Source organism: Oryctolagus cuniculus, chromosome 8 (assembly GCF_964237555.1).
Source record: "Oryctolagus cuniculus chromosome 8, mOryCun1.1, whole genome shotgun sequence".
Taxonomy (NCBI): domain Eukaryota; kingdom Metazoa; phylum Chordata; class Mammalia; order Lagomorpha; family Leporidae; genus Oryctolagus; species Oryctolagus cuniculus.
Genome location: NC_091439.1, coordinates 3,480,347 through 3,507,195, shown reverse-complemented (window position 1 = coordinate 3,507,195; position 26,849 = coordinate 3,480,347). Strand labels below are relative to the sequence as shown.

At 53.0% G+C, this 26,849-nt stretch overlaps 1 protein-coding gene across 2 annotated transcripts in view; it reads left to right on the top strand.

The window, feature by feature from the left end:
- The first annotated feature begins 6,584 nt into the window (after positions 1-6,584).
- Positions 6,585-26,849, top strand: part of SH2D4A (SH2 domain containing 4A) — a 55,593-nt gene continuing 35,328 nt past the window's right edge. For both annotated transcript variants that reach the window (XM_051819905.2, XM_008267260.4), the window contains exons 1-4: positions 6,585-6,741; positions 11,354-11,733; positions 24,079-24,238; positions 25,418-25,589. In XM_051819905.2, coding sequence (XP_051675865.1) covers positions 11,553-11,733; positions 24,079-24,238; positions 25,418-25,589 — 513 coding nt within the window. In that variant the 5' untranslated portion in view covers positions 6,585-6,741; positions 11,354-11,552. The remainder of the gene's footprint in view (positions 6,742-11,353; positions 11,734-24,078; positions 24,239-25,417; positions 25,590-26,849) is intronic.

Here is a 26,849-nt window from a genome sequence, read left to right as displayed (position 1 = left end):
CTCTGCCTGTCAAAAAATTAAAAAAATAATAATAAAAAAAAGAAACAACCATGTCATGTGTTTATTCCAAAATCCTCCTCCTCTCCATTCTCCTCCTGTTGATTCTCCCATTCCTCTCATTTCCCGTACGCTCCCTCTCTCATTTAGAATCTGACCTAAGGAAGCACTCACAAATGACTGGCTTTTAGATCACTACCTGCTTATTAAACAAGAGGAACCAGCGTGTTGGCTTTGTTTTCTCACACAGGGCTGGAAAGTTTGATCTGTGACCCGCGAGTTTCCACCTGTGATCCCAGGGCTGCAAGTGGAGACTGCGTAGAATCCTGCACCCCTGCAGCTGGCCTTGAACTACTGTAGCCCTGGACATAGCCCCTGCCAGCCTCTTCATCAAAAGACAGAGGTGCTCTTTAAGAGGGAAGCCACACTGTAGCTTTCTTAGCTTCTGCTCCTGTATTCACTAAGGCAAATGAATGAGTTAACTTGATGAAGGCAGAGTAACAACTATGTAAGGAATCTGGGAACTCATTTCTTCTGTTTCTGGATATGCCACTCACTAGGTGGCATTTAGCCTTCTTTCTCCTCCATTTTTTTTTTTTTTTTGACAGGCAGAGTGGACAGTGAGAAAGAGACAGAGAGAAAGGTCTTCCTTTGCCGTTGGTTCACTCTCCAATGGCCACCGCAGCCTGCGCGCTACGGTCGGCACACTGCGCTGATCCGAAGGCAGGAGCCAGGTGCTTCTCCTGGTCTCCCATGGGGTGCAGGGCCCAAGCACCTGGGCCATCCTCCACTGCACTCCCTGGCCACAGCAGAGAGCTGGCCTGGAAGAGGGGCAACCGGGACAGAATCTGGCGCCCCGACCGGGACTAGAACCCGGTGTGCCGGCGCCGCAAGGCGGAGGATTAGCCTAGTGAGCCGCGGCGCTGGCCTCCATCTTTTTAAGCTACAAAATAAGTTCAGTTGGGGCTGGTGTGGTGCAGCGGGTTAGACTGCTGCTTGCAACACCAGCATCCCATGTTAGATTGCCAGTTCCAGTCCCGGCTGCTCTGCTTCCATTCCACATCCCTGCTGATGCGCCTGGGAAAGCACTGGAAGGTGACCCAAGTGCTTGGGCCCCTGCTGCCCATCTGGGAGAGCTAGATGGAGTTCCAAGCTCCCAGCTTTGGCCTGGTACAACTCTGGGCATTGTGGCCACTTGGGGAGTGAAGCAATAGATGGAAGATCTCTTTAATAGTGTCTCTCCCCCACCTCTGTCACTCTGCCTTTCCAATAAATAAATACATCTTTAAAATAAAACAAAATTTAGGCAATATCTAAATTCTTCCTAATCTTAAAACTTGTAAAATGTATTGCCTTTAAAATTTCCAAGTTATTTTTTACTTGTTTAAGAGGCGGAGAGGAGAGGCAGAGAGAGAGAGAGAGAGAGGTCCTCTATCCGATGGTTTACTCACCAATTGGCTGTGCAACGGCCGGAGCTGTGCGGTTCCAAAGCCAGGAGCCAGGAGCCCCCTCCTGGTCTCCCGTGCGGGTGCAGGGGACTTGGGTCATCTTCTACTGCTTTCCCAGGCCACCGCAGAGAGCCGGATGGGAAGTGGAGCGGCTGGGTCCCGCTGCACCACAGCGCCAACCCCCAATTTATTATCTTCTAATGATGACCTGTAAAGATGTAGTGACCACTCTCATGGGAGTTATATAAAGTCCATGCGAAGGGGCTGGTGCTGTGGTATAGCAGGTAAAACCATTGCCTGCAGTGCCAGGATCCCATATGTGTGCTGGTTCCAGTCCTGGCCACTCCACTTCTGATCCAGCTCTCTCCTATGTCCTGGGATAGCACTAGAAGATGGCCCAAGTCCTTGGGCCCCTGCACCCACGTCGGAGACCCAGAAGAATCTCCTAGCTCCTGGTTTCAGATCAGCCCAGCTGCAGCAGTTGAGGCCATTTGGAGAGTGAACCAGCAGATGGAAGACCTCTCTCTCTCTCTCTCTCTCTCTCTGCCTCTGCCTCTCTGAAACTCTGCTTTTCAAATAAATAAATACATAAATAAATCTTAAACAAAAAGTCCATGTGAATGTGAAGACAGTTCGCTTTCTCCTTTGTGTTTGTGAAATCTACCCTCTGTCATATTTTTCTGTATGTACAGCACAATCTTTCTTCTTCCAGAAGCTATGAGAGAACTTCAAAAAGATAAATTTATTTTGGTGCAAAATTTTAACTTCGAAATTCATGTATAGTTTTTTTTAAAGATGTATTTATTTGAAAGGCAGAGATACAGAGAGAGAAGGTGGGGGAGAGTGAGGGAGAGAGAGAGAGTGTGAGAGAGAGAGAGGGAAAGAGAGAGAGGATGATCTTGCATCAGCTAGGTCACTCCCCAAATGGCTGCAACAGCTGGGCTGGGCCAGTCTGAAGTTAAGAGCCAGGAACTCCATTCCCAAGCACATTAGCAGGGAGCTGGGCAGGAAACAGCAGCTGGGACTCAAGCCAAGCACTCCAGTATGGCATGCTGGCTTCTCAAGTGGTGGCTTTAGCCGCTGTGCCTCGGGCTGGCCCCATGGTTCTCAGTCTTGGCCACACATTAGAATCTGCCTGAATTCTATGAAAGAATGCCTTCTCTCTGTGCTCTGTCTTATCCCAATCAAACAAAAACCCCTTGAGGAAATGGACAATGAGGCAAACATTAAAGAGCGATCTCTGTAGGCTATTTTAATATATGTTTGAGAGCTATCACTGTACTTACTTGCAGTGAACATCCTGTAAAATAACCAGGATGGATGTGTGCACTTTTTTTTTTTTTTTTGCAAAGACTGAATGTGTGAGATTAGTTAAGAATTGAAACCTAGTTTTGAATCTTGTCCAAGGAAGAGATTAGAAATCAGTGTAATAATTCTGGTAGCACCTACTCAAGGCTGCCTGGGAACAGTCAAGGAATGTGAGAATCCTAGAAAGAACGACTAGCTTACTTCTCCCTTCTCATAGCTAGACTACAGAGTAGAGAAATATCTTTCTTGGGAAGATGGGCCCAACGGGAGCAGGAGGGAAAAGTAACTGGGAACCTCTTGAGGAAGTAACAGAGCTACTCAATTTTTAAAAGATGTATTTTATTTGAAAGGCAGAGTTAGAGAGAGAGAGAGGGAGAGGGAGAGAGAGAAGGAGAGACAGAGAGACAGAGATTTTCTATCCCTGGTTCACTCCCCACATGGCTGCAATGGCTGGGGCTTGGCCAGGCTGAATCCAGGATCCTGGAACTTCATCCAGGTTTCCTCTGTGGATGGTAGTGTTCCGAGCACTTGGGCCATCTTCTGCTGCTTTCCCAGGTGCATTAGCAGGGAGCTGCATTGGAAATGGAGCAGCCAGGAATTGAATCTGCACTCATAAGAGATGCCAGAGTTGCAGGCCGGCCCCACTTGATATTTTTATAGAGCATAACAAAACTTTCTAATTGCCTACTTTTGAAATTGAAGGAAAACATTTGTTTTTTCTTCCAGATCATGCCAATTGAAAGAAGAAATACTGGGTGATGGGACAGAGGGAACAAAAAGGAAGGTGGCTGGGGCCTGTGTTGTGGTGCAGTGAGTTAAGCACCATTTGCAACGTTGGCATACAATATTGGAACACTAGTGCAAGTCCTGGTTGCTGCACTTCTGGTCATGTGCCTGGGAAGGCAGCCGAAGATAGTCCAAGTGTTTGGGTCCCCGCCACCCATGTGAGAGACCATGATGGAGTTCCAGGCTCCTGGCTTCAGCCTAGCTCAGACCTGACTGTGGTAGCCATTTGGGGAATGAACCAAAAGATGGATGATACCTTTCTCTCTCTCTCTCTCTCTCTCTCTCTCTCTCTCTCTCTCTTCTTCTGCTTCTTCCTCTCTGCCTTTCAAATAAGTAAATAAGTAAACTTTTTTTTTTTTAAATGGGAAGGTGGTAGAGCAGAGAGGGAAAAAGGATATAGAAAAACTGCAGAAATAAGAGGAGGAGATCATTACAAATATAGGAAAATGCATGAGGCAGGAAGGAGGGCGAGAGACAAGAGAGAGGAACAGTCTGCATTGCCCGCAGAGTGAGAGAGCACATTTTTTGCGGACAGTCCATGCTCATTTGAGCCACCAACATCCATTCAACTCACAGTCACCAAATACCTATCACACGCACAGGTATTGGGTAGAAGTCAGACTTATGCAGGACATAACTCTTGCCATCAAGTCATTCACAGTTCCAAAGGGGACATACAGCACACACCCACGGCTACTGTCTAGTGTCTCCAAACTCACCATGGGGCCTGGCACCTAGCAGGTGTTCCTGCAATGGTTCTTAGACACATTAAACGCTAAACTGTTACACAAGTGCTATAAACGTGGATGAAGCAGGATTGCTTCTGGCTGGGGAGATGGCAGGCAGGAAAGGTTTCTAAAATACTGACGCTTGAGGGGTACGTGGGGTTTCACACACCAAGGCGTGGGGCCAGACATTTTAAACAAAGGATACACTGTGCAGCTGCAGAGTCTGTAGGTTCAGGGCTTGGAAAATACCAGATTATCAGACTGCAGGGTTCGTGTTCGGAAACTGATAAGGTGATTAGGGTTAGACAGTCCCGGGCCTGGGAAGTTGCCAAGGGGTTTCGTCTTAATTCTTTGGGCAAGAAGGGCAACTGACTGGTGGATCAGAGCTCATCCTGACAACATTAGCTTGACACCACATTCAGAAACACAGGACTTGGAGAGGCTGTAGCAGGGTTCCTGCAGAAGTGATCTGGAACGCCATCCTCGTCCAAGACCCAGCTACCCGGGGCACTGCCCCAACTGCAGACGCCTCGGTCCGGGACCCAGGTTTAAGCAAACTAGCCAGCTGATTTTCCTGTACACAAAAGCTAGCTAAACCTGGCTCAGAAACAAGACCGGTGAGGAGGTCTGTTAGTTATTTCTGGGTAATAAATATGAATTATTTATAATAAATTACTCCAGATTTAGAGGCTTCACCTCATGGATCTGTAGTGAGGATGTAGACCAAGGCCGCAGTCACGTGGAAGGCTCCACCTCCACGACCATTCAAAAGGAGGGCGGGGGAGAGGGTAGGGGTGGGTAGGTTTCAAGACAGAAGCCACAGGGCTGACGCTGCGGCTCAATAAGCTAATCCTCCACCTGCGGCGCCGGCACACCAGGTTCTAGTCCCAGTCGGGGCGCCGGATGCTGTCCCAGTTGCTCCTCTTCCAGGCCAGCTCTCTGCTGTGGCTCGGGAGTGCAGTGGAGGGTGGCCCAGGTGCTTGGGCCCTGCACCCCATGGGAGACCAGGAGGAAGCACCTGGCTTCTGGCTTCGGATCAGCGCAGTGTGCTGGCCGCAGCATGCTGGCTGCAGTGGCCATTGGGGGTGAACCAACGGAAGAGGAAGACCTTTTTCTTTGTCTCTCCCTCTCTCACTGTCCACTCTGCCTGTCAAAAAAAAAAAAAAAAAAAAAAAAAAAAAAAAAAAAAAAGACAGAAGCTATAGGTGGGGCCAGTGTTGTGGCTCAGTGGCAGTCACCGCCTGAGATGCCAGCATCCCGTATCAGAGCTCCGCTTCTGATCCAGCTGCCTGTTAATGCGCCTGGGAAAGCAGCAGAAGATGGCCCTCAAGTACTTGGGTGGCTCCATTTGGGAGACTCAGATGGAGGTATAGGCTCCTGGCTTCAGCCTGACCCAACTCCAGCCACTGGGGAGTAAGTAAACCAGCAAATGGAAGATCTCTCCTTCCCCACCACATTCCCTCTCGCTCCCTCCCCCTATGCCTTTCAAATAAACAAGTATTTAAAAAGCCACAGGTGTTTTTTTAGTATAATCCTGGAAGTAATGCATCCTTACTTTTGCATTTCTGTGGGTCACCAGGAGCAACTCTGGGACCTCATGGGAAGGAAGCTACACAAGACTGTGGGTCGCAGGAGATGGGGATCATTGGGACTTGGAGGCCAGGTGACACAGGAGGCAAAACCCATAGCTTAGGTGTGACGCGGTTAGAAGCTGGAGTTTACAGTGTGTGGTGTGAACGAATGTGAGCCAATGTGTTTGCACAGTCAGCACCTTAAAGCAGAAATTCTATCTGCTAGAATGACCACTGCATCCCCAGGTGTTGTTTCCTGCCAATGCCTGGTTCTCTAACCTGCGGCTCCAAGCTCCCACTAACTGTGAGCACCTTCTGCAGCTGGGCATGGGGTGGGGTAGCAAGGGGACCTTGCTTCCCTGGCCTTCCTGAGCGGGCCAGGCAGGCTGCGTGGAGCACACCCGGGGCTCACGGCCACCTTTGCCCACACCTCTCCGGGGGAGGCCGCCGCTCTCCCCGCACACAACTCTGTAGACCACGGCCACCCCACCCGTGCTAGCTTCCTCCTGGCTTCTTTCCTTTGCTGCCCCTGTCGCCTCCACCATTCCTTTCCCGTCCCGCCGAGCCACACCTGTCCGCACAAGTGCCCGAGAAGAGACAAGGCAGAGCGGCGAGTCGCGGGGCGCGCGGGACCCGGCCGTGGGGGCTGAGCAGGGCCGCCCCCTGCAGGCCCCGCGCCGCGGCGTGCGTGCGCGGGAAGGCCCGCGGCCGAGCCCTCGCGCACCGCCCGGCCCGGCCGTCACTCAGCGGCCTGTGGGCGCGGCGGCGGCGGCGGCGGGGCGGGAGCTGGGCTCCGCCCGGGCCTCGGCGTCTCGCGCGCGCCAGCCCGCGCCTCCACCACAGCTCCCGGGGCCGCCCTGCTGGACGTGGCGTGCGCGCCGGCGAGCCCAGGGCCGCGCACAGGTGGGTGCTGAGGGCGGGGGTGGCCGGCGCGTGGGGCTGGGGTCGTGCGGTGTAGGGTGTCCGGTGTCCGGTGTCTGACGGAGCCGGCGGCCGGGTGCGCGGCGTCCCGGGGCGCCCTGAGAGGGAGGGCCCGAGGGCGCACAGGGGAGTCCGGGGCTTCCGGCGGGGTCACCCTCAGGGGCAGGGCCATGGGGACCCTCTGCGCCCCTAACTTTCCCGGGACGCCCTCACGTGGGGTCGCGGCGCCCAGCACCCCCAGCTGCTGTCCCCGTGCTCCCTCGAGGGGGCGCCTTGCAGGTTTTCTGTGTGGGTCGCCGCTGCCTTCCCGGGGGTCTCAGAGAAGCCGTGGGCGCTGCACCCTCTTTGCCCTTACCCCCTCCCCCAAGTGGCTTTTGGCTGCTTGTTGAATGGGAGTGACTTGGGCACACTTACTTTGCACTTGTGAGGTGAATTTAAAGAGTAAATACGTGGAAAGACATTAGGCGGGCAGCCACCTGGCGCGCAAGTGGGTGTTTCTGGGCAAATTCGTGGATGCGATCATTTCAAATTCCCGAGAATGGTGGCTCTTCACACACTTTACCAAAATGTGCTGGCGGCCCTGGCAATCCCGGTGAGCCTTAAAAACAGCCCTTTTGCAGGTGGTGGTGGTGGGGTGAGATAACTTGAATAAGATCTAAAAAAAACAGGGCGAGCTGTTTGGAAACAGTCATCCGCATTTTTAACGTGAGAGGTAAATCGTGCCCACCTCAATGTCGTGCCCACGCGGATTTCAGCGGTCTTCCAGGTCTTTGGGTTTGTTTAGGTCTGAGTCGTTAAAAGCAGGGTTGTGTTCTACAACAGTGACTGGGGAGAAAAGTGTGAGAGTCGGGTCAGATCCGCCCAGAAGCCCTGAAGAAACTGGTTTCGGGAATCAGCAGCGAGGGGGTGGGCTCCTGGCTGGTCACCCCTGCCTTTCAAGAGGGAAGTTCCGTTTTATTGGGTCCTGAGCAGCCGGAAGTTTCCTGCACTTGGTGTTATCAGACCAGGAGAGCCATTCGGGTGTGGATCAGTGCTGGCAACGTTTGTGCCCGGGGAAAAACCCCTGCTGAGTGGATTTCTCCATTCAGTTTCCTGTACCCTGGTTCTCCCTGGCTTTGTAGCCTTACGCTCGGTCATGCTACATGGTGCAGATTCATGCACACTGCATGGTTGGGGAAACTGAGTCCCAGGAAGCCCCACGTCCTCCAGCTCGGGAGAAGGAGGGTTGGGAGGCCAGGCAGGGGTCCCTGTGGGTTTCTGTGAGCACACCGTGGGCATCCCAAGCCTGGTGGGGTGAAGCTGCTTCACGCTGGTGTGAATGAACAGCTCACCCTCAGCTGGAAGTCGGCGCCTTCCCTGAGGGTGGGCTGGTTGACGGTCCTGCTGGAAACCCACGTGGGTGGCCGGAGGCAAAGCCAGGCCACATAAACATGGAAAGAGCTTGATGCCATCGCAGACGTGCCCTGAGTTCTGCACACGAGAGAGGGGCTGCACCGGCTGCCCTGTGGCTCCCAGCGCGTGTGGAAAACCAGCGGCTGGGGAGCGAGCAGGGCAGACAGTGCAGGCAGGTGGAAATCCTCCAGCACAGACAAGGAGCGCATGGCTGACAGCGCTGTCCATGCTGCCTCTCCTGGGTGCGGGTTTTCTTTCTTTCTTTTAAGATTGTTTATTTATTTGAGAGGCAGAGTTTCAGAGAGACATTAGAGAGAGAGGTCTTCCATCTGCTGGTTCATTCCCCAAATGGCCTCAGTGGCCAGAGTTGTGCCCATCTGAAGCCAGGAGCCAGGAGCTTCTTCCAGGTCTCCCACATGGGTGCAGGGGCCCAAGAACGTGGGCCATCTTCTACTGCTTTCCCAGGCCACCACAGAGAGCTGGATCGGAAGTGGAGCGGCCGGGATGCAAACCGGCTCCCATATGGGATGCCCGCACTGCAGGCGGAGGCTTGACCCCATGGGGTGTTTTCAAACCTGATCCCTTCTCCCCTAAAGCTCATCTGCTGTCCACAGGGGTGGGGCTTCGGCCCCTGAGCGACACCCGTCTTAGGCCCCTTTAGGTCATCGTTTCCCTTGCCGCAGGCCCGGATGGTGTCCTGACGGTTCGCCGAGATGAATTCAGAAACCAGGCCCCTGTGTTGGGCAGTCTAGCGGGGGGCAGACTTTCCTGCCAGATGGCCCGGCTCTGCACCTCCCAGCCGGTGACCTGGGCCCAGCTTCCTCCCTGAGAAGGGGTTGGTGATGGGTTCCCGGCAGATGAAGTGAGTCAGTGCATGCAGGGTGCCCGGTAGCTCTGCCATCAAGAGGACAGGGTGGGGTGTGTCAGGGGGAGGGGGGAGAGAGAATGTGAATCTTACACTTCCAGGCTTTTCGTTCTGAGGGTCTAGCCGTCCTTTTGATAGGGCTGCCCCCATTCAAAATGGTCAGAGCAGGAGCCTCACCCCTTGGGCTGCTGGCGCTCTGCCCTCTGCAGGTCGGTGGCTGGATATCAAGAGGTCTTCCCTCTGGGTTCTGAACCATGCACTGGACCGTGCACTCTCCAGCACTGGAATCCAGTGCCTTGGAGCCAGCCCAATCCTTCCTGGAGGAGGAGTATCCTCTCTCTCTCTCTCTGTCTCTCTCAGATATATTTATTATTTGAAAGACAGAGAAAGAGCTCGTCCATTCGCTGGTTCACTTCCCAGATAGCCACAGCAGCTGGGGCTGTGCCAGGCTGAAGCTGGGAGCCAGGATTTTCCTCCGGGTCTCCCACGTGGGTACAAGGGCTCAGCAGAGGACTTGGGCCATCCTCTGTTTTTTTCCCAGGCTCATCAGCAGGGAGCTGGATCAGAAGAGGAGCAGCCATGACTTGAACTGGTGCCCATATGGGAAGCCGGCACTGCAGGCTGTGGCTTTAACCTGCTGTACCACAGCGCCGGCCCTGAGGAGTATCATCTCTAGGATGTGGGTTTAGTTGGCTTCCCTACCTTTAGAAGCTGTTAGAATCAGAGTGCAGAAATCGTTGCAAGACAGCAGTTCTGTGGCCAAAGCCTCGGAGGGTCACCTCAAAGCCAGGAGGTGACACAACGTTAGCAAAGGACCTGGGAGGGATGTGCCTGCCGGAGTTAGAGTCAGGGACCCTCCTTGCAGTTAATTGTTCATGGAATGTTCGCTTCACTGGATTCAGGTAGTTGAAAGCTGCAGTAGATTGTAGGTTGCAGTGAGAATAGCGGTTGCTGCAACATGGCCAGGCTACACAGCCAGCAGTTGGTGAATCTGAGTGTCGTGTCTGCAAACCCTGGCCACCTAGCATGCTTGTCAGGAAGGACTGGTGTGGGCTGGGAAGCCGCTTGGTGAGGAAGAGGAGGCCGGGGGACGCTGCCAGGGATTCCGGGTGGTGACAGGTACACGAAGCTCCAGCATCACGCGTGGCAGGGAAGAGAATAAGAGGAACGCAAACCATTGTGGCTGTGATAGGGTTAAGTTATTAGTCTAAAGTTTACGAGTATTTGAACTTACCATGGAGGAACCAGATAATCTGAGAGGGTGTGGTTAGCAGGTGCGATTACAGAGGCATGGTAAGCACCCAGTTATCTAGAACATCAATGACCCTGAAAAACTATAGTAAGATTTTGCATATCCTGCTATATTGAAACAAAGTCCCTTTTCTCCCTCAGAATAATAATTTCTTTCTAGTTATAAAATTATGAAGGCTTGGCATCTTTCTAAAACATTCAGCCAAATGGAAATGTGTAAACAGCATGGAAGACCTTGGTGGAGTTGCCACCCCCACCCCTCTGTGTGTGCCCAAGTGCATGGCTTCATTCTAAAGTCACCTTCTCTCGCATTTTAGAAATCAAAGGCCTGTGTGAGGAACCTCAGGGCCTCTGTATTTCGCAGGTCGTAGATTCTGTGAAGGGAGGTGTCTGGGAAAGGCACATTTAAACCCAGGGACCTCCCAGGAGGTGCTTGGGTGTTCTCTGCTGCACCTGCTGTTTCCACAGCCCTCATAGGTCGACTGGAAATTGCACTGTCTTAGTGTGAAAGGACAAATACATGATGGTGTTCTTAAGTGCTGCTTTGAAGGGAACATGTCAAAGTTGCATGGTGGTCACCTTTTTATTCTTTTTTGTTCCCCGAGCATGGCTCTGGTTTGGTTTGGTTTGGAATCCGTAACTGTGAAATCTCAAACATGGTATTTTCTTTTGAAATAGGTTGTATGGAAAGAGCCTTTTAATTTCTTCCTGCCTCCCCCATTTTTTTTTTCCTGTTATGCTTTTTTTTAGCCATCAGTTGGTGGTTTGCTAGGTTTTGAGCTAATAATATGTCTGTGTGGTTGGGAGAAGGCCAAACCTCTGTTTGTTTTTTTAAAATTTAAAAATTTTTTTTTTATTTTCCTGAGATTGGCCTGTAAAAAGTTAGGGTGGTTGTTGTTGTTGTTGTTGTTGTGTTGTTTTTTATAGAGTGCCTTTGGAAATTATGGGATGGGATCGACGTTGCACAAACTCTGAAACTTGCTTGGAGGTTTCTCAACCCCTACCTCCACCCCCCGGCCAAGAAGTGAAAAGTGATACTGAATTTCCTCCAAGGTTTATGCAGAAGCCCATGCTTGCTCTTTGCAGGTTTGGCGAGAGGCGTTTTGAACAGGATGTTTGGTGCCACGGCCCAGGAGCCGGTTTGCTGAGTTACCCTCCCAGTCCTCCGTGATCACCAGGCCACGTGCGCCCCTGGGAGTCCTTGAGGTGCACCCGGCACCGCATCTGCAGGCCACGTTCAGGAACTTTGGCCGCGGGTTTTGTAAAAGACTCCAGAAGCGCCAAGATGCTGAAACAGATACTCTCGGAGATGTACATAGATCCCGATCTGCTGGCCGAGCTGAGCGAGGAGCAGAAGCAGATCCTGTTCTTCAAGATGAGGGAGGAGCAGATCCGGCGGTGGAAAGAGAGAGAAGCGGCGCTGGAAAAGAAGGAGGCCTTGCCCGTGACACCCAGACCCAGGAAAGGTGAGCCCAGCCGCGCCGTGGTAGGCCTGGCTGCTGGCCGCTCTGGCACCCTCACGCCAGCACGCGCAGGCCGGGTGCAGGGTGGTGGACGGATCCTGAAAGAGAGCTTTGCTGACCTGTAGGCTACTCACAGGCGCGGCGTTTTCCATGCGGTCACTCAGGCTGTTTGTTGACCAGGGGCCGAAGGACAGGTCAGCTCCGGGGCCTGACCTGCTGGTGGGAGGAAGGTTGCTGCTCCCCTGTCTGCTGGAGGTGCCTTTTGGCTTGGCAGAGCACAGAGTTCTTGGGTCAGCCGTGCGAGCTGTCTTTTTCTGTTTCAGGAATGCTCCCTGTTAAAATCTAAGGAGCTACAACAAAGAGGACTTGTGATGTCCTGTTTGTTTTTTAGTGGGAGTCAAGTGCTCGGATGTAGGAGTACTTCCTCACACCAGAGGAGTCCCTGGCACGTTGAGAGGGGTCTTTGGTTCTTTGAGACCATGGAGGGGGCACCGACCGGTGAACACTGACCTGCACAGACGGGGAGCAGCGGGTGAACCGCTCTGCTGTGTGTCCGTCTGCACGCCCCATCCCAGCACACGCTCTGCTGAGGACGAACCCCAAAGCGGTTAACAAACAAAGCCATTTTCAGGGTCGCTTACGAAGGCATTCCAGGGCAGTTTCTTCTCATTTTTCATTAAGCCAGGGAAGAATAACGTTTGATAAGATCTTTGCAGGCTTGTGAGGTTGAGAAAATGAATCTCACTTGTGTGCTTGGGAGAGGAAGTTGGTTCAGTGACCTTTAACTTAACTTAACTTAACGCTGCCTTTATTAAAACTGCTTCTTAATGAAGCCTTCATAATGCTAAGGAATACTTCACTTATTATTGTTTTTGTCAACATCAGCTGTTTATTAGCAATGTGGTGCTTCAGACACTGCCATGTGCTTTGATGAACACTATGTTTTTTTTTTAAATATTTATTTGTTTGAAAGAGTTACACAGAGAGAGGAGAGGCAGAGAGAGAGAGAGAGAGAGGTCTTTTATCCAATGGTTCACCCCCCAGTTGGCCTCAAAGGCCGGAGCTGCGCTGATCCGAAGCCAGGAGCTAGGAGATTCTTCCAGGTCTCCCACGTGGGTGCAGGGGCCCAAAGACTTGGGCCATCTTCTACTGCTTTCCCAGGCCACAGCAGAGAGCTGGATTGGAAGTGGAGAAACTTTTGTAAAATCCTCATTAATTGCCTTATTTAGTATTCAAAGGGTTTGTGGACTAATAGAACTAAAAGTGAGTTTATTTCAGTACAAAACAAAGTTTGAAACCCATCGTTTTTTTTTATGATATGCATTTGCCATGCACCGTGAAAAATTTTTTGCTTTTTGCATGAAAATTTTTTGTACCAAATAAACTCATACTTGAGACTCCACTTCTCAGAAAGTTTTTGAAGCCTCTTAGACCGCTAGATCTGTTGGATTTCACGTTACTCCACACTATTTAGAATAGAGTTGTTTCTTCAATGAGTAGCACGTCTCAGCTGAAGAATAATCCTTTTGTTTTAAATTACGTATTAGAAACTAGAGGCAGAGATATTTCCCATCCAGTGCTTTATCCTTAAGTGCCTGGAACAGCCAGGGCTGGACCAGGCCAAAGCCGGAAGTCAGTGTAGGTCTCCCATGTGAGTGAGGGGGACTCAGCCACGTGAGCCATCATCTGCTGCTTCTTGGGGCCTGCCAGGGACTGGAATCAGGCGTGGAGCTGGAATGGGAGCCCAGGCTCTTGGTATGAGAGGTGGGCTTTCCAGCAGCGTTCCAAATACCTGCCCTAGCAAAAGCCTTTTGTTTTTCCGAGGTGTTTGCCCAGCTCCTTGCGTTCCTTAGCCAGATCTCTTCTGGGGATCACCTCCATTGTGAGCAGAATAAATGAGCATCCTTCAAAATGCTTCTGTTAAGGTGGACTTAAGGGATACATTTATTTTGCTGCGAGAATTTCTTGAAGTCCGTGCATACAAAAGATCTTTAGAAAGCTCATTGAAAATGTGTGTTATGAAAAACCTGGGCAGGGATTTCACAGGATTTTTGTGTGTGTGTGCCAAAACAAATTTATCTTTTGCAAAATGATTTATTTGCAGTACGCTTGTAGTAGTGTGCCTGTGACTGGAGGCTGATGAGGGCTGCAAGGCTCCGGCCCTTGAAGTCAGCATCCCACACCTGATAGATGCTGGGCTTCTCATGTTGGCTGGATTGGTCTCTTGTGAGGACTTAAGACAGTAATCTTTGTTTCTTTTTTTAAAATATTATTCATTTATTTATTTGAAAGGCAGAATGATAGAGAAGGGGGCGAAGGGGAGAGAGAAAATGAGAGAGAGAGAGAGAGAGAGAGATCTTCCATCCACTGGTTCATTCTCCAATTGGCTGCAACAGCCGGAGCTGATCCAGGCCGAAACCAGAAGCCAAGAATTTCATCCATGTCTCCCACATGGGTGGCAGGGGACCAAGCACTTGAGCCGTCCTCTGCTGCTTTCCAAGGTGCATTAGCAGGGAGCTGGATTGGAAGTGGAGCAGTCAGGACCTGAACTGGCGCTGATATGGGATGCTGTTATTGTACGTGGAGTGTAATTCACTGTACTACACCAGCCCAGTAATTTTAGCTTCTTTGCCTAAGTTCTTCCTTTGTAGAATTTTGAACCTACCTCTCAGAAAACCTAGATTATTTTATCAGTTACATGATTATGGGAAAAGTGTGCTAATACACATAATGAAGATTCTTAGTATTTCATGTCAAAAGTTTATCTTCTCTCCTAATACACCTCACTTCTAATTCATTTTTTTATTATTTATTTATTTGAAAGGCAGAGTGACAGAGAGAGGGAGAGGGAAAGAGAGAGAGAGGTTTTCCATCTGCTGGTTCATTCCCTAAATGTCCTCAGTGGCTAGGGCAGGGCCAGGCCGAAGCCAGGAGCCAGAGCTTCTGCAAGGTCTCCCATATGGGTGGCAGGGGGCCCCAGCACTTGGTCTGCCTTCTGCTGCTTTCCTAGGTGCAGTAGCAGAGAGCTGGGTGAGAAGTGGAGCACCTGGGAGAGGAACCAGCACCCATATGGGATGCTGGCGTCCCAGGCATCAGCTTAACCTGCTGTGCCGTAGCACCAGCGCCGGCCCCTCTCTCTCGGCTCGCTTGGCCTTGGCAGCTACAGCCAGAGACAGTTGGAGGTGGAGTCTTCAGGGCTGTCTGTGTTGTTTCTTTGTAAATGTGCAGATCACCGTGGTGAGTTTGCAGAAGGTGTCACGGATGTCACCTCGTGCGTATCCCAGGAGCTTGTCACTCTTACACCAGGCCTGCAAAGCAGGAGGGGGCTGCAAAGATTCAACCCAGGACCACCTCAGGTCACTTCTGGTTTCTGCAGTGGGGACATGGGGTTCTTAGGGTGGGGTTCAGGACCTGCTGTGCTTGCCGTGGGGTAAACAGAGGCCTCACAAGGCATTGTCTGTTGTAGTGGCCGCCGGCCACATGTGGCTGCCGAGCACGTGATGTGAGGCTGGTCTGGACTGAAGTGAGCTCTAGGTGCAAGGGAAGTAAAACACCACTTGAAACAGCTGTACATCAATTGTGTGTTGAAATGGTACTTTGTATATCTTGGAGAACATAAATTGTTCAAGTTGACTTCATGCTGTATTTGACCTTGAATGTGCTCACTGAAGAGTTCTCATGACTGATGTGTCTCACATCCATAACCCACAGGACAGCACTGCTGCAGACGTAAGACTGGCCCCAGCCAGCTTTTATTTTATATTTAAAATGTATTTACTTGAAAGGCGGGGGTGGTAGGAAAGAGAGAGGATCTTCCATCTACTGATTCACTCCCCAGACGGCCACAATGGCCAGGGCCAGGCCAGGAGGAAGTCAGGAGCCAGGGAGTCACTGAGAAAGCCGCTGGTTTGTGCCACAAGCGGCATCTACGTCCCCCTGCTTTTCTTCCTGAACCACTGCCTAGTGAGACTGGCGGTGGCCCCACTGCTGGCTCCGGGAAGTCAGTGCCTCCCTTGGCATAGGGGGTTTGCAATGTTGAGGTCAGCTAGGAGAGGCATCAGATTGCTTTGCAGATTTACTTGAGAGTACGAACCTCGCACAGCGCACCCAGCCCAGATTTGCTGTGTGACTGAGGTTCACAGCTGACCCATAGATGCCCAGGGCTTCACGGGGCCTGGGTTGAGGTTGAGAATCTGCATTCCCTCTCTGGGGCAGCTGTTCTTCCTCTTGAGGCTGAATGATGCTCTCTCAAACCTCCATGGCCACCCTGACCACTCCCCCGAGCTCTGGTCTCTGGTAAGCCCTGGGAACTTGGTGCTGAACCAGATTTTGCAGCCTTACCCCACTTTCCTCACCACGCCCAGGCCCTGCCTCTCACTCCCAGTCATGATTGGTGACACTGCCCTGTGCCCGGTCACCCTGGCGGCGCCCTGACCTGCTCACCCAGGGATTAGGGATTGCATCTGTAGATTCAACTCCACCTGCCACCCGCCCTCTCCATTGCTTTCCCAGTACCAGCGGCGGGGACAGGGCTGCTGGATGTGCCGGCAGAAGCACAGCTGTCATTCAGTGACTTGCAAGAAGCCAGTGAGATAATGCTGTCTCTCTTGTTCTTCCAAATGAGGATGCACCCATAGAGACGTCGGTGGTGGAGGTGGGATTTGAACTCAGATTCGCTCAGCTCCACGTCTGTCCTGAGCCCGCTTCTCCTGGCCTGCGTCCTGACCTTGCCTCTCCTGGCCCGCATCTGTGTCTAATTCTGAGCTTCGAGGTCTCCCTGTGCTCTCTGCCACACAGAGCACCGGGCTCTGCCTTCCTCTCCCTCCCCTTAGCCCTGGATTCAGCCAACACTTCTTTTTTTTTTTTTTTTTTTGGCAGGCAGAGTGGACAGTGAGAGAGAGAGACAGAAAGAAAGGTCTTCCTCTTTTGCCATTGGTTCACCCTCCAATGGCCGCCACGGCTGGCGCGCTGCGGCCAGCGCACCGCGCCTATCCGAAGGCAGGAGCCAGGTACTTCTCCTGGTCTCCCATGGGGTGCAGCGCCCAAGCACTTGGGCCATCCTCCACTGCACTCCCTGGCCACAGCAGAGAGCTGTCCTGGAAGAGGGGCAACCGGGACAGAATCCGGCGCCCCGACCTGGACTAGAACCCGGAGTGCTGGCACCGCAAGGCGGAGGATTAGCCTAGTGAGCCGCGGCGCTGGCCTCCAGCCAACACTTCTGCTTTGGTACTCCCCTCTATAAGGGGTCTTCAAAAGGCTCATGGCCAATGTGCCTTATGAAAAAACTCTGCATGAATTTCATTTTTTTTTTTTTGCATCAAACACAAACTTGTCCTTTTTTTCTATACCCTTGTACTGGGAGAGCCCCAGTCATAAGTCTCACCAGGAAGTCCTGTGGATGTGGGCCTAGGCCTTTATCAGCTACAGGCATGGGCTGGCTCTGCTCTCTGGGGGCCCTGCTTCGTCCAGGTCCTGCTGCCCTCTGCTATCCCAGCATCCCTTTGGGTTGGTTCCCTTTCACTCCCCAAATGTTTCTCTTTGGACCACACGGCATAAAGCTGCCCTGGTCACGGGTTTGCTGTCACATGGCCTGGCTTGGAATTCTGGTCTCGATTTCACTAGTTCTGTGATTGTGTGCAAGTTACTTAACTCCCCCTGAGCCTGATTTTCCTCCTAAAACAGGAAGAGTAATGGCCTGGGCGGGTATCTGATGGCAGATATGCCATAGCGTCAGCTGGCCGGAAGAGACACTGCCACAGCACCAGAGTCTGGAAGCTCCTACCATGGCCTTCTGGTTTCTGGATCAAGTGTGGGGAGGGTGGTTGCCACAGCAGAGGCCAGAGTGATGGAAGATACTCGGGACGTTGAGGCAGCAGTTCGTGGAGGTAAAGGGACATTTTAACAACCCGGAGACCCTGATGAGACCCCCATGTGTTTATAGCCAGCCCCCCACATCCGTCAGTTTTGCATTTCAGGATGCAGCCAGCCCAGATCAGAGAGATTTGGAAGGGGCAGGCGTTGTGGGTCCTATATCAGAGTGCCCATGCAAGTCCTGGGTACTCTGCTTCCAAACCAGCTTCCTGCTGATGCATCTGGGAGACAAGCAGATGATGGTCCAAGAACTTGGGCTCCTGCACCCACGTGGGAGAGTCAGATGCAGCTCCTGGCTCCTGGCTTTGGCCTGGCTCAGCCCTGGCCATTGTAGCCAATTGAGGAGTGAACCAGCATTTGGAAGATATTTCTCTCTCTGTCACTCTACCTTTCAAATAAATATATGCATCTTTTTTTAAAACAGTTTTCAAAAAATGCCTTTGTGCTGAGCCCATGCAGACTTTTCCCCTTAACTTCCTAAATAAACTTCCTTATAAAACTGTATAACAATTATTTACATGGCGTTCACATTGTATTAGATATTTTTCCCCAAAGAAACCTTTTATTTAATGAATACAAATTTTGTAAGTACAACTTTAGGAATATAGTGATTCTTCCCACCTACCTGCTGTATCAGGTATTCTGAGTAACTGAGAGCTGACTTGAGGTACATGGGGAGATTGTGAAGGTTGTATGCAAATGCTACTCTGTCTTGTAGAAAGGACTTGAGGAGCCCACAGGGGGTCCTGGAGCCCACCTCTGATTCCCAGGGACAACTGTTGGACATCAATTTGTTGCCAGGTCCTGGGCCCGCCATTGGAGGGCGCTGCTGTTCTCTGCCGGCTGCTGTTCACTGGGGCCTTGGCCTTACCCGTGTGGGGGTGGACTGCACACCTCTCTCTCTTCCCCTCACACAGCTTGCTCAGTAGTGGTCCTGTTAGGACCTAGCCACGGCCCAGAGCAGGTGCTGGCTTCCCGAAGGGTGGCATCCGCCCAGGAGGGTCCATGGCACCTCCGTGGGTGAGCCTCCCAGATGCCTGCTGGACCCCTGCAAGGGGCAGGCCCAATGTGGCAGGCAGGTGAACAGCAGGAAGCTGTCACGGAGGACTGGGGTAAAGACGGGGTGTCACGTCAGCACTGCCTCCGTGTAAGTTGTATACGTGGCCCCGAGCGGGGGACTCTCAGATATGAAGAACACTCCTCTGCCACAGGAGGTGCTGCTCTGTGTCTCTGTCTGCTGCTCTTGGTGCTGTGGTGCCGAGTCAGGCTGACCCACTTTTCTAGAACAGTTGCTCTAGAAAAACTTTTCCAGAAGACTCCCGAAGATGGCAAACATGAAGTTTCCTGTGGCATAAGAATGTGACTGAGGAACTTGGGGTAGGGGAGACATCTTTTCTCACTGTCCTCTGATTAAAGAATGTGTCTCCCTTTAAGGAGCAGTAGAAGAAAATACAGGATGCTGGGCGATATTAAATGGTGAAATGCTATAGTGCATGCCTCATTTACTTTACTTGAAGAGGTGCACCGGCTGGGGACGGGTGCTTGGCACAGCAGGGTAGCGTCCACTTGGGCCCCCCGCATCCCACATCACAGTGTCTGGGTTCAAGTCCTGGCTCCACTTCCGATTCCAGCTTCCTGCTAATCCGCACCCTGGGAGGCAGCAAGTGATGTGTCCTTGCCACCCATGTGATAGCCCTGGATGGAGTACCTGTCTCCTGACTTTGGCCTGGCCCAGCCCTGGCTGTTGCAGATATAAGGGGAGTGAACCAGCAGATGGAAGATCTCTGTCTATGTCTCTCTGTTTTTCAGTTTAAAAAGTTCACTGGAGACAGAGTGTGGTTCTATGCTTTTCCGTTTCACCTTTCCTCTGACCAGGCTGGAGCTCCTCTCGTCTCCCTGCCCACACTTCTCTGTTTTCTGCACCCCTCTGTCCACCATTGCCTCAGCTGGCTCCTTGGCCTTCTTACTCTCTCCCCTTCCAAGCCAGCTATAAATCCTGCCCATAGGGGAATGTCAGTCGCTTCATGGAAAATGGACTTAAAAGATACATTTATCTGGTGCACAAAAATGGAAATCCATGCACAGTTTTTCTTTCTTTCTTTTTTTAAATTTATTTGACAGGTAGAGTTATAGACAGTGCTCTCACTGTCTCTCTAGACAGACAGAGAGAAAGGTCTTCCTTCCATTGGTTCAACCCCCAAATATCCGCCACGGCCGGAGCTGTGCCGATCCGAAGCCAGGAGCCAGGTGCTCCCTCCTGGTCTCCCATGTGGGTGCAGGGGCCCAAGCACTTGGGCCATCCTCCACTGCCCTCCTGGGCCACAGCAGAGAGCTGGACTGGAAGAGAAGCAACCAGAACTAGAACCCCGTGCCCATAAGGGATGTTGGTGCCGCAGGCAGAGGATTGCTTTTCTTATAAAACACATTTTTTTCATGAGCTTTTGGAAGATGAAAATAAACAGATATTTTTGTTCCATTTCCTTTATGTTTGAGAAGATTTTTATTTATTTGAGAGACAGAGTTAGAGAGAGAGAGAGAGAAAAAGAGAGGGAGAGAATCTTCCGTCTGCTGGTTCAGTCTCCAAAAGGCTGCAACGGCTGGAGCTGCACAGAGCCAAAGCCAGGAGCCAGGAGCTTCTTCCAGGTCTCCCACATGGGTGCAGGGGCCTAAGCATTTGGGCCATCTCCTACTGCCCTCCCAGGCCACAGCAGAGAGCTGGATCGGAAGAGGAACAGCCGGGACTAGAATCGGCACCCATATGGGATGCCTGCACTGCAGGTGGAGGCTTAGCCCACTGTGCCACAGCACTGGCCCCAACCTTTATTTTGTTAACGTCACTATTTCTGCCCAGCCTCACTTCACTGTTCTCCTAATTAGAAATCCTGGCGCTGTCCTTGACGCCTTCCTTGAGTTGAGCCACCTGAGCATTCCTGCACCGCCTCTGCACCGTGTAGGACCTGGTTACGCAGTGTCACCCTCTTCCTGCGCTGATCCGCCCGACATAGCTCCGTGACATAGAGCCTCCAAAGTCCCTTTCCTGGTCCTGGCTCTGCCTGCTCAGCAACACACGCTCACGGTCGGAAGCTCAGCTAAAGGAGGGGGCCCAAGCCTTCTGAGCAGTGGTCATCTAACAGGCCTGTGAGGCGAGACTTCAGCGCCGTTGTATCTTGTGGACAGAGAGGAGCTGGTTCATCTGCTCGTTCCCTCCCCAGATGCCTGCTTCAGCATGCGTTGGGCCGGGCTGGTGCTGGAAGCTGGACACCCAATCCTGGTCTCCCACATGGGTGGCAGGGACACAGTCCCTGGAGTCGGCGGCGGCTGCTGCCTCCCGGGATCTGCACTGCCAGCAGGCTGGAGTCAGGAGCCAAAGCCGGGTGGAACCCACGTGCTGTGACTGGGGCCACATTGGCCACACTCCGGCTCCTCCAGTCTTGTTAAGGAGGCAGCGTGGGTTCTCGCTGGCTGTGATTTCATCCCGCTTTGTGGCTTAAGTGCGGTACCGGGGCCTGCATTGGGATCCCTCAGCCAGCACTGTGCTGTGTGGCCCTCTGCTCTCCCGGCACAGCTTCCACCCGTGCCACATGCGTCCAGGAGGCTCCCGGTGCCCCTTTCGGCTCTGGCCAAGACCCATTTCTTCCTCCCCAACCTCTCATTTGTCATCTTCCCTGTGTCCAGCATCAAACCCGCTTCCTCTCTGTTTATCTACTTCTTATTTTCCCTCTGTCCTTCCAAAACTGTGTGTCCGTCCTCGGAATGCTCACTGGATGGCATAGCCGTCCCCTGTGGCTGTGATGTGTGTTCCGTGGCTTGCCTTGAACATGCCCCCTTCCACTTTGTGATTAGCGAATTGCTCAGCACCTGCCTGCTACCACTGGGGGCAGGCTCTCTGGGGGCAGGAGAGCTGACACCACATGTCCACCTGCAGCTGCCCTGGTGCAGTAGCAGTGCCTGAAGCCCGCCACCTGCCGCCTGGCTCTTTCTCTCCTGGGCTCCCGGTCACTTGCAGGGCAGCGGCCCGATTCCTTCCATCCCTTTGGGAGCTGCAGCACCTAGCCCAGCGTCTGCTTCCTAGGAGAAAGTCTGCCTCGACAACGAAGGCCTTCAGAGGCGTTTCCTGGTCACGGCGGCAGGCTGAGGATAGCGGGGCTCACACCCATCGCACTCCAGTGACATCCCCCCCCGCCACCGTCTCCAGCTTCCGGGAGCTGTGTGGCGCCCTGGAAGCTCCTGCAGCCTCTGCTTTCTGGGTCCGTTTCAGAGCCCACGGGGGGCCCAGGAGCACTCAGAGCTGAGATGGTCGCCAGGGCCACCCTGCCCATTGCGGAGCCCCTGGCTGGGTCCGACATTCGGCATCTACAGCTCTTTCTTCTTGTCCCAGGCTGCTCATTCTCTTCTCCCCACACGCCACATTCTCTGGTCCTCTCCTTCACCTCTCTCCTCTGCTCTTGGTTTCCCAGCCCTGTGCAGTCCAGTGCAATTCCGAGGTTTCTCTGCCCAGTCCCGAGCACAGCAAAGCCTTCTTCCCCCGAGGGCGCTGCTGCAGAACTCCTTGGCAGCTGGGTTAGGGCTGAGGGCCTGGGCCGCCTTGGTGCACGGCTGGGACTGCCAGGCCTTCTCTCGCCTCCCCTGGCTCTCTGCCTGCATCCTCTCAGGTGTCTTCCTGCTGGGAAGAGTGAGTGATGGACATCATGAAAATATGATTAGCTGCCCTGGAGGGTGTGATAAAGGGAGTTTTATGGGGTCTGACGGCTTTCTAAGGTTAATGAAGCGCTCAGAGCTAGAGCTCGCCCGGGCCAGTGCCAGGGTCCCTCCCCCGCTGGGGATCGCCTTCCCGCCTCATCAGGTGCCACTGTCCCTGTTCTTGGGGAAACAGTGTCAGGCCAGTGTCTCTCCGGATGCTACAGTCGAATCTTGAGACTGCTCATCCCCCATGTCCGAGTCTCTCCCCCAACTCCTGTTTTCTCTCTCTCACTTTCTTATGCTGCGGGAAGTGTCCCTGGCACTGAGATGATAACGCCAGCATAAAGAACGAGTCTGGGTTTGAGCAGCCAGTTTAGTAATGCGTCCTGAGTGCGTTGGTCAGTCTCTCCCCACTACAACGAACCTTCGAGCAGGCTGACTTCATAAAGCAAAGAGTTATTTTGGCTCCCAGTTCTGGCAGTGTGCAGTCTAAGATGGGACAGCCCCCTCCCCATGTCCCAGCCCTCACAGTGGGTGGGGAAGTGGGCCAGCCATACCCTATACGGAGACAGTCTCATAGGTGCTCTTGCAGTTCGTGTAAGGGGACAAGGCAGAGCCCTCGGTGGGTTTCCAACCCGAACAGCACAGCTGAGCTCATCCAACTACCAGTGCCCAGTGGCACACACCCAGCCCTACTGACTGGTGTGCAGTCTTGCCCAGACCAGCTGCGGGCCACTCCCCACCAGGAGTCTGGGTTCTTGGGAACTGTGCCTCTCAGCCCCTCCTGGCTACCCTGCACCCTCCCCGGGTTCAAGGGAGGGCCGCCTGAGTGGCCGTCTTTCAGGAGCTCGGCAGCCAGAGTGTAACAGGAGCCGTGAACAGGGTTACTGGAGGAGCTCTCTGTATCACCCTGCTGAACTCCTGCCCCGGGAGACAGGGGGCCGGGGCAGGCGTGGCGTCCCTGGCCGGCCTGCTGCCTGCACACACTTTGGTATGCTTTGTTTGCATGTGAGGAAATTGCTGGATTTATCCAAGCCACCCAGCCAGTAGGGGACAGGGCTAGATTCGAATGTCAGGTGGCCCAAGCCTCAGATGCTGCAAAACCAGTCAGGACGCTGGAGACCCCAGACTCTCGGGCAGCTGTGCTGTTCTGTGGTACAGGGAAAAATCTCCAGGACTTGAGGTTTTGGTGATAACCTGAACAGCGAGTGCTTTCTTCCCATCCCTGCTTCCTTGGGTACAGAGTAGACACATGGAGAAGTCATGCTCAGAGGTCTTTTTTTTAAGATTTATTTTATTTATTTGAAAGGCAGAGTTTCAGAGAGGAAGAGGGAGAGAGAGAGAGAGGTCTTTCATCCGTTGGTTCACTTGCCAGATGGCTGCAATGGTTGGAGCTGCGCTGATCCGAAGCCAGGAGCCAGGAGCTTCTTCCTGGTTTCCCACGGAGGTGCAGGGGCCCAAGGCCTTGGGACATCTTCTACTGCTTTCCCAGGCCATAGCAGAGAGCTGGTTCAGAAGTGGAGCAGCCGAGACTCAAACTGGCGCCCATATGGGATTCCAGCACTGCAGGCGGCAGCTTTACCTGCTATGCCACAGCGCCAGCCCCTACCAGAGGTCTAAACAGCCGTGACCATGGCAGTCCCCACTCACTGCCACCCGTGAGTGCCACTCATGCCAGGGCAGTTGCGAGTGCTTGAGCTCGTTTGCTCCCCAAGGACTCTCAGTGGTTCAGTGACGTGGACAGAGGAATGCATGACCCCAGATGTTTGCTCAAGCTGACGGCTGTTGCATTTGCAGAGAACGGCAAATCTGTGCACTGGAGACTGGGAGCCGATAAGGAAGTCTGGGTGTGGGTGATGGGCGAGCACCACCTGGACACGCCCTACGATGTGCTGTGCAACCAGATTGTTGCGGAGCGGGCGCGGCTGCAAGCCGAGCGGGACGCCGAGCAGCTCAGGTAGGAGACCAGCCGGGCTCACAGCATCCGGTGGGAGAGGGCAGTGGGCCTGGAGGTAACAGGTGTCACCCTGGGCACCTTCACCAATTCCCGGCATCCCCACGAGGGTCACTGCCAAGCCCGCTGCCTCACCCCGAAGCCTCCAGCCCTGACCTTCGTGGGTGTCCACTCCCTGCTGATGGTCAGGGCAGTGCAGGTCCACACAGCTGGGCATCAAGGATCTTCCAGGCAAGGCCTTGAGCAGACCACTGAAGCCTGAGGCTTCAGACAGGAAGATGGCTTAGACTGGAGTGATGGGGAAGCCAGGCCCTTTAAAAGATGGTGTCGGGGAGAACCGGGCCTTTACCCAACCCCCTGCTGCCAGCAGGGGCTGGGAAGCGGGCTGTAATTAAGGTGCCGGCAGAGGATTAGCCTCTGGTTCTCGTGCACAGAGGAGGTGAAATCGGAGCTGAGCCTGGAAAGAGCAGTAGAGCTTTTCAGGACAGCAGGCCAGGAAGGGAGGTGCAGGCCGAGGGCGTGAGACAGCCCCGCCTCGAGTGTGAGGGGTTCTCGGGGGAACGTGAGTTCTCCAGGTGTTTGGGGACTCAGGGGCTGAGCCCCAAGGAAGAGCAGACTAGGAGTCTAAGCCTTACTGCACAGGCAGGAGGAGGGGTTTCTTTTTTTTCTTTTCCTTTTTTAAAAGTTTATTTATTTTACTTGAAAGAGTTACACAGCGAGAGAAGCAGAGGCAGAGAGAGAGAGAGAGAGAGAGAGGTCTTCCATCCGCTGGTTCACTCCCCAATTGGCCTCAATGACCAGAGCTGCACCGATCCGAAGCCAGGAGTCAGGAGCTTCTTCCGGGTTTCCCATGCAGGGGCCCAAGGACTCGGGCCATCTTCTGCTTTCCCAAGCCATAGCAGAGAGCTGGACTGGAAGAGGAGCAACCGGGACAGAATCCGGCGCCCCAACCGGGACTAGAACCCGGTGTGCCGGCGCCGCAGGGGGAGGATTAGCCTAGTGAGCCGCAGCACCAGCCTCCTCCTATGAGAATTTAATTGATGACTCTGAAGCACCGAGGGCTTGATGTATAAAACATGGCCTGTTGGTGTTTTTCACGTAATTTGAAGGTGGACCTCTGCGTTGGAAATTCCGCCCACGTGCAAGAGTGTTTTAGATCATTTCACTTTCGTTTATCTTTAGAAAAGCTCAATCTGCAGAATTCCCCGGAAGCATGAGAACGAAATCCCAGCCCTCTGACCCGCCAACTCCGGGGACCCAGGAGGCACCCAGCACCTCTGAGAAAGCAACCCAGGAGGAGGGATCGGGGCAGGAAGTGCGCCCGGCGCCAGCCGTCGAAGCCGAGAAAATCCAGGTGAGTCTGGCGTAGCTGGCAGGAGGCAGCTGACCTGAAGCTGGGAGAGTCTGTAGCTGCTTGGTGAGGACTGGGAAGGACAATGGCCCCAGCCTCAACTTCCTTCTAATTTCTGGGGGTGGGGGATTGGCTCTGCGGATGGTTGATGGAACAGATAAAGCACCTTCGTTTTCTCCTGGGACGGAAGGGACAAAGGGAGAAGTCTCGGAATACAGTTGGACGTTGTTCAGGTATTTCCCGGGTCTTCCCGTGTTACGTGTCTTCTGTGACTGTCGGTACAACACTGTGAAGACTTCTGGCTCTGGGGCTGTGTGGTCTGCGTGGCAGCTGTCCCCGTGTGAATGGGCTCGGCTGGGTGGCCCTAGAACTTGGCTCACAGAGACGGTCAGAGCTGGATCTGGCACCTTCCTGATTCAGAGCGCGCTCTGTGAGTCTCCCTTTGGTGAGGGCTCCCAACACCAGGCCTCCAGGGCTTGCACATGTCTCTCTGTGACTGTGGGTGCCGTGTTTCCCCAGCACAGTACCGTGTTATACCCAGGATGGCTGTGAATTCTCGTACGGTTCAAGTGGGTGAAAAGGTGACTGGCATTTGCTCTTTAGGTACAGTCTGGAAGAACAATAAAAGTACTTGGGGTGGTGCAGTGCTGTGGTGGAGTGGGTAAAGCCGCTGTCTGCGGTGCCGGCATCCCATATGTGCTTTGGTTCGTGTCCTGGCTGCTCCACTTCCTACCTGGCTCTCTGCTATGGCCTGGGAAATCAGTAGAAGATGGCCCGGGTCCTTGGGCGCCTGCACCCGTGTGGGAGACTCGGAAGAAGTTTTTGGTTCCTGGCTCCTGGCTTCAGATTGACTCACCTCCGGCCATTGCAGCCAACTGGGGAGTGAACCAGTAGTGGAAGACCTCTCTCTCTGCCTCTCCTTCTCTCTCTGTGTAACTGTGACTTTCAAATAAATAAATACATCTTTAAAAAAATAGTACATGAGGGGACTTCAAAGAGTTCATGGAAGAATGGCACTGAAAGTATGAGTCTTTTGGTGCAAAGGAGTTTTTTTCATGATATATGGAATATGCATGCTACGAAAAAGCTGTGTGAATTTAAATTATTTTTCATCAAAATGTACTCAATCTTTTCATTTTTTTCCATGAACTAAAAAAAATTTTTTTTAATTTATTGGAAAAGCAGAGAGACAGAGATCTTCATCTGTTGGTTCAATCCCCAAATGCCTGCAACAGTTGAGACTGAACCACCCTGAAGACAGGT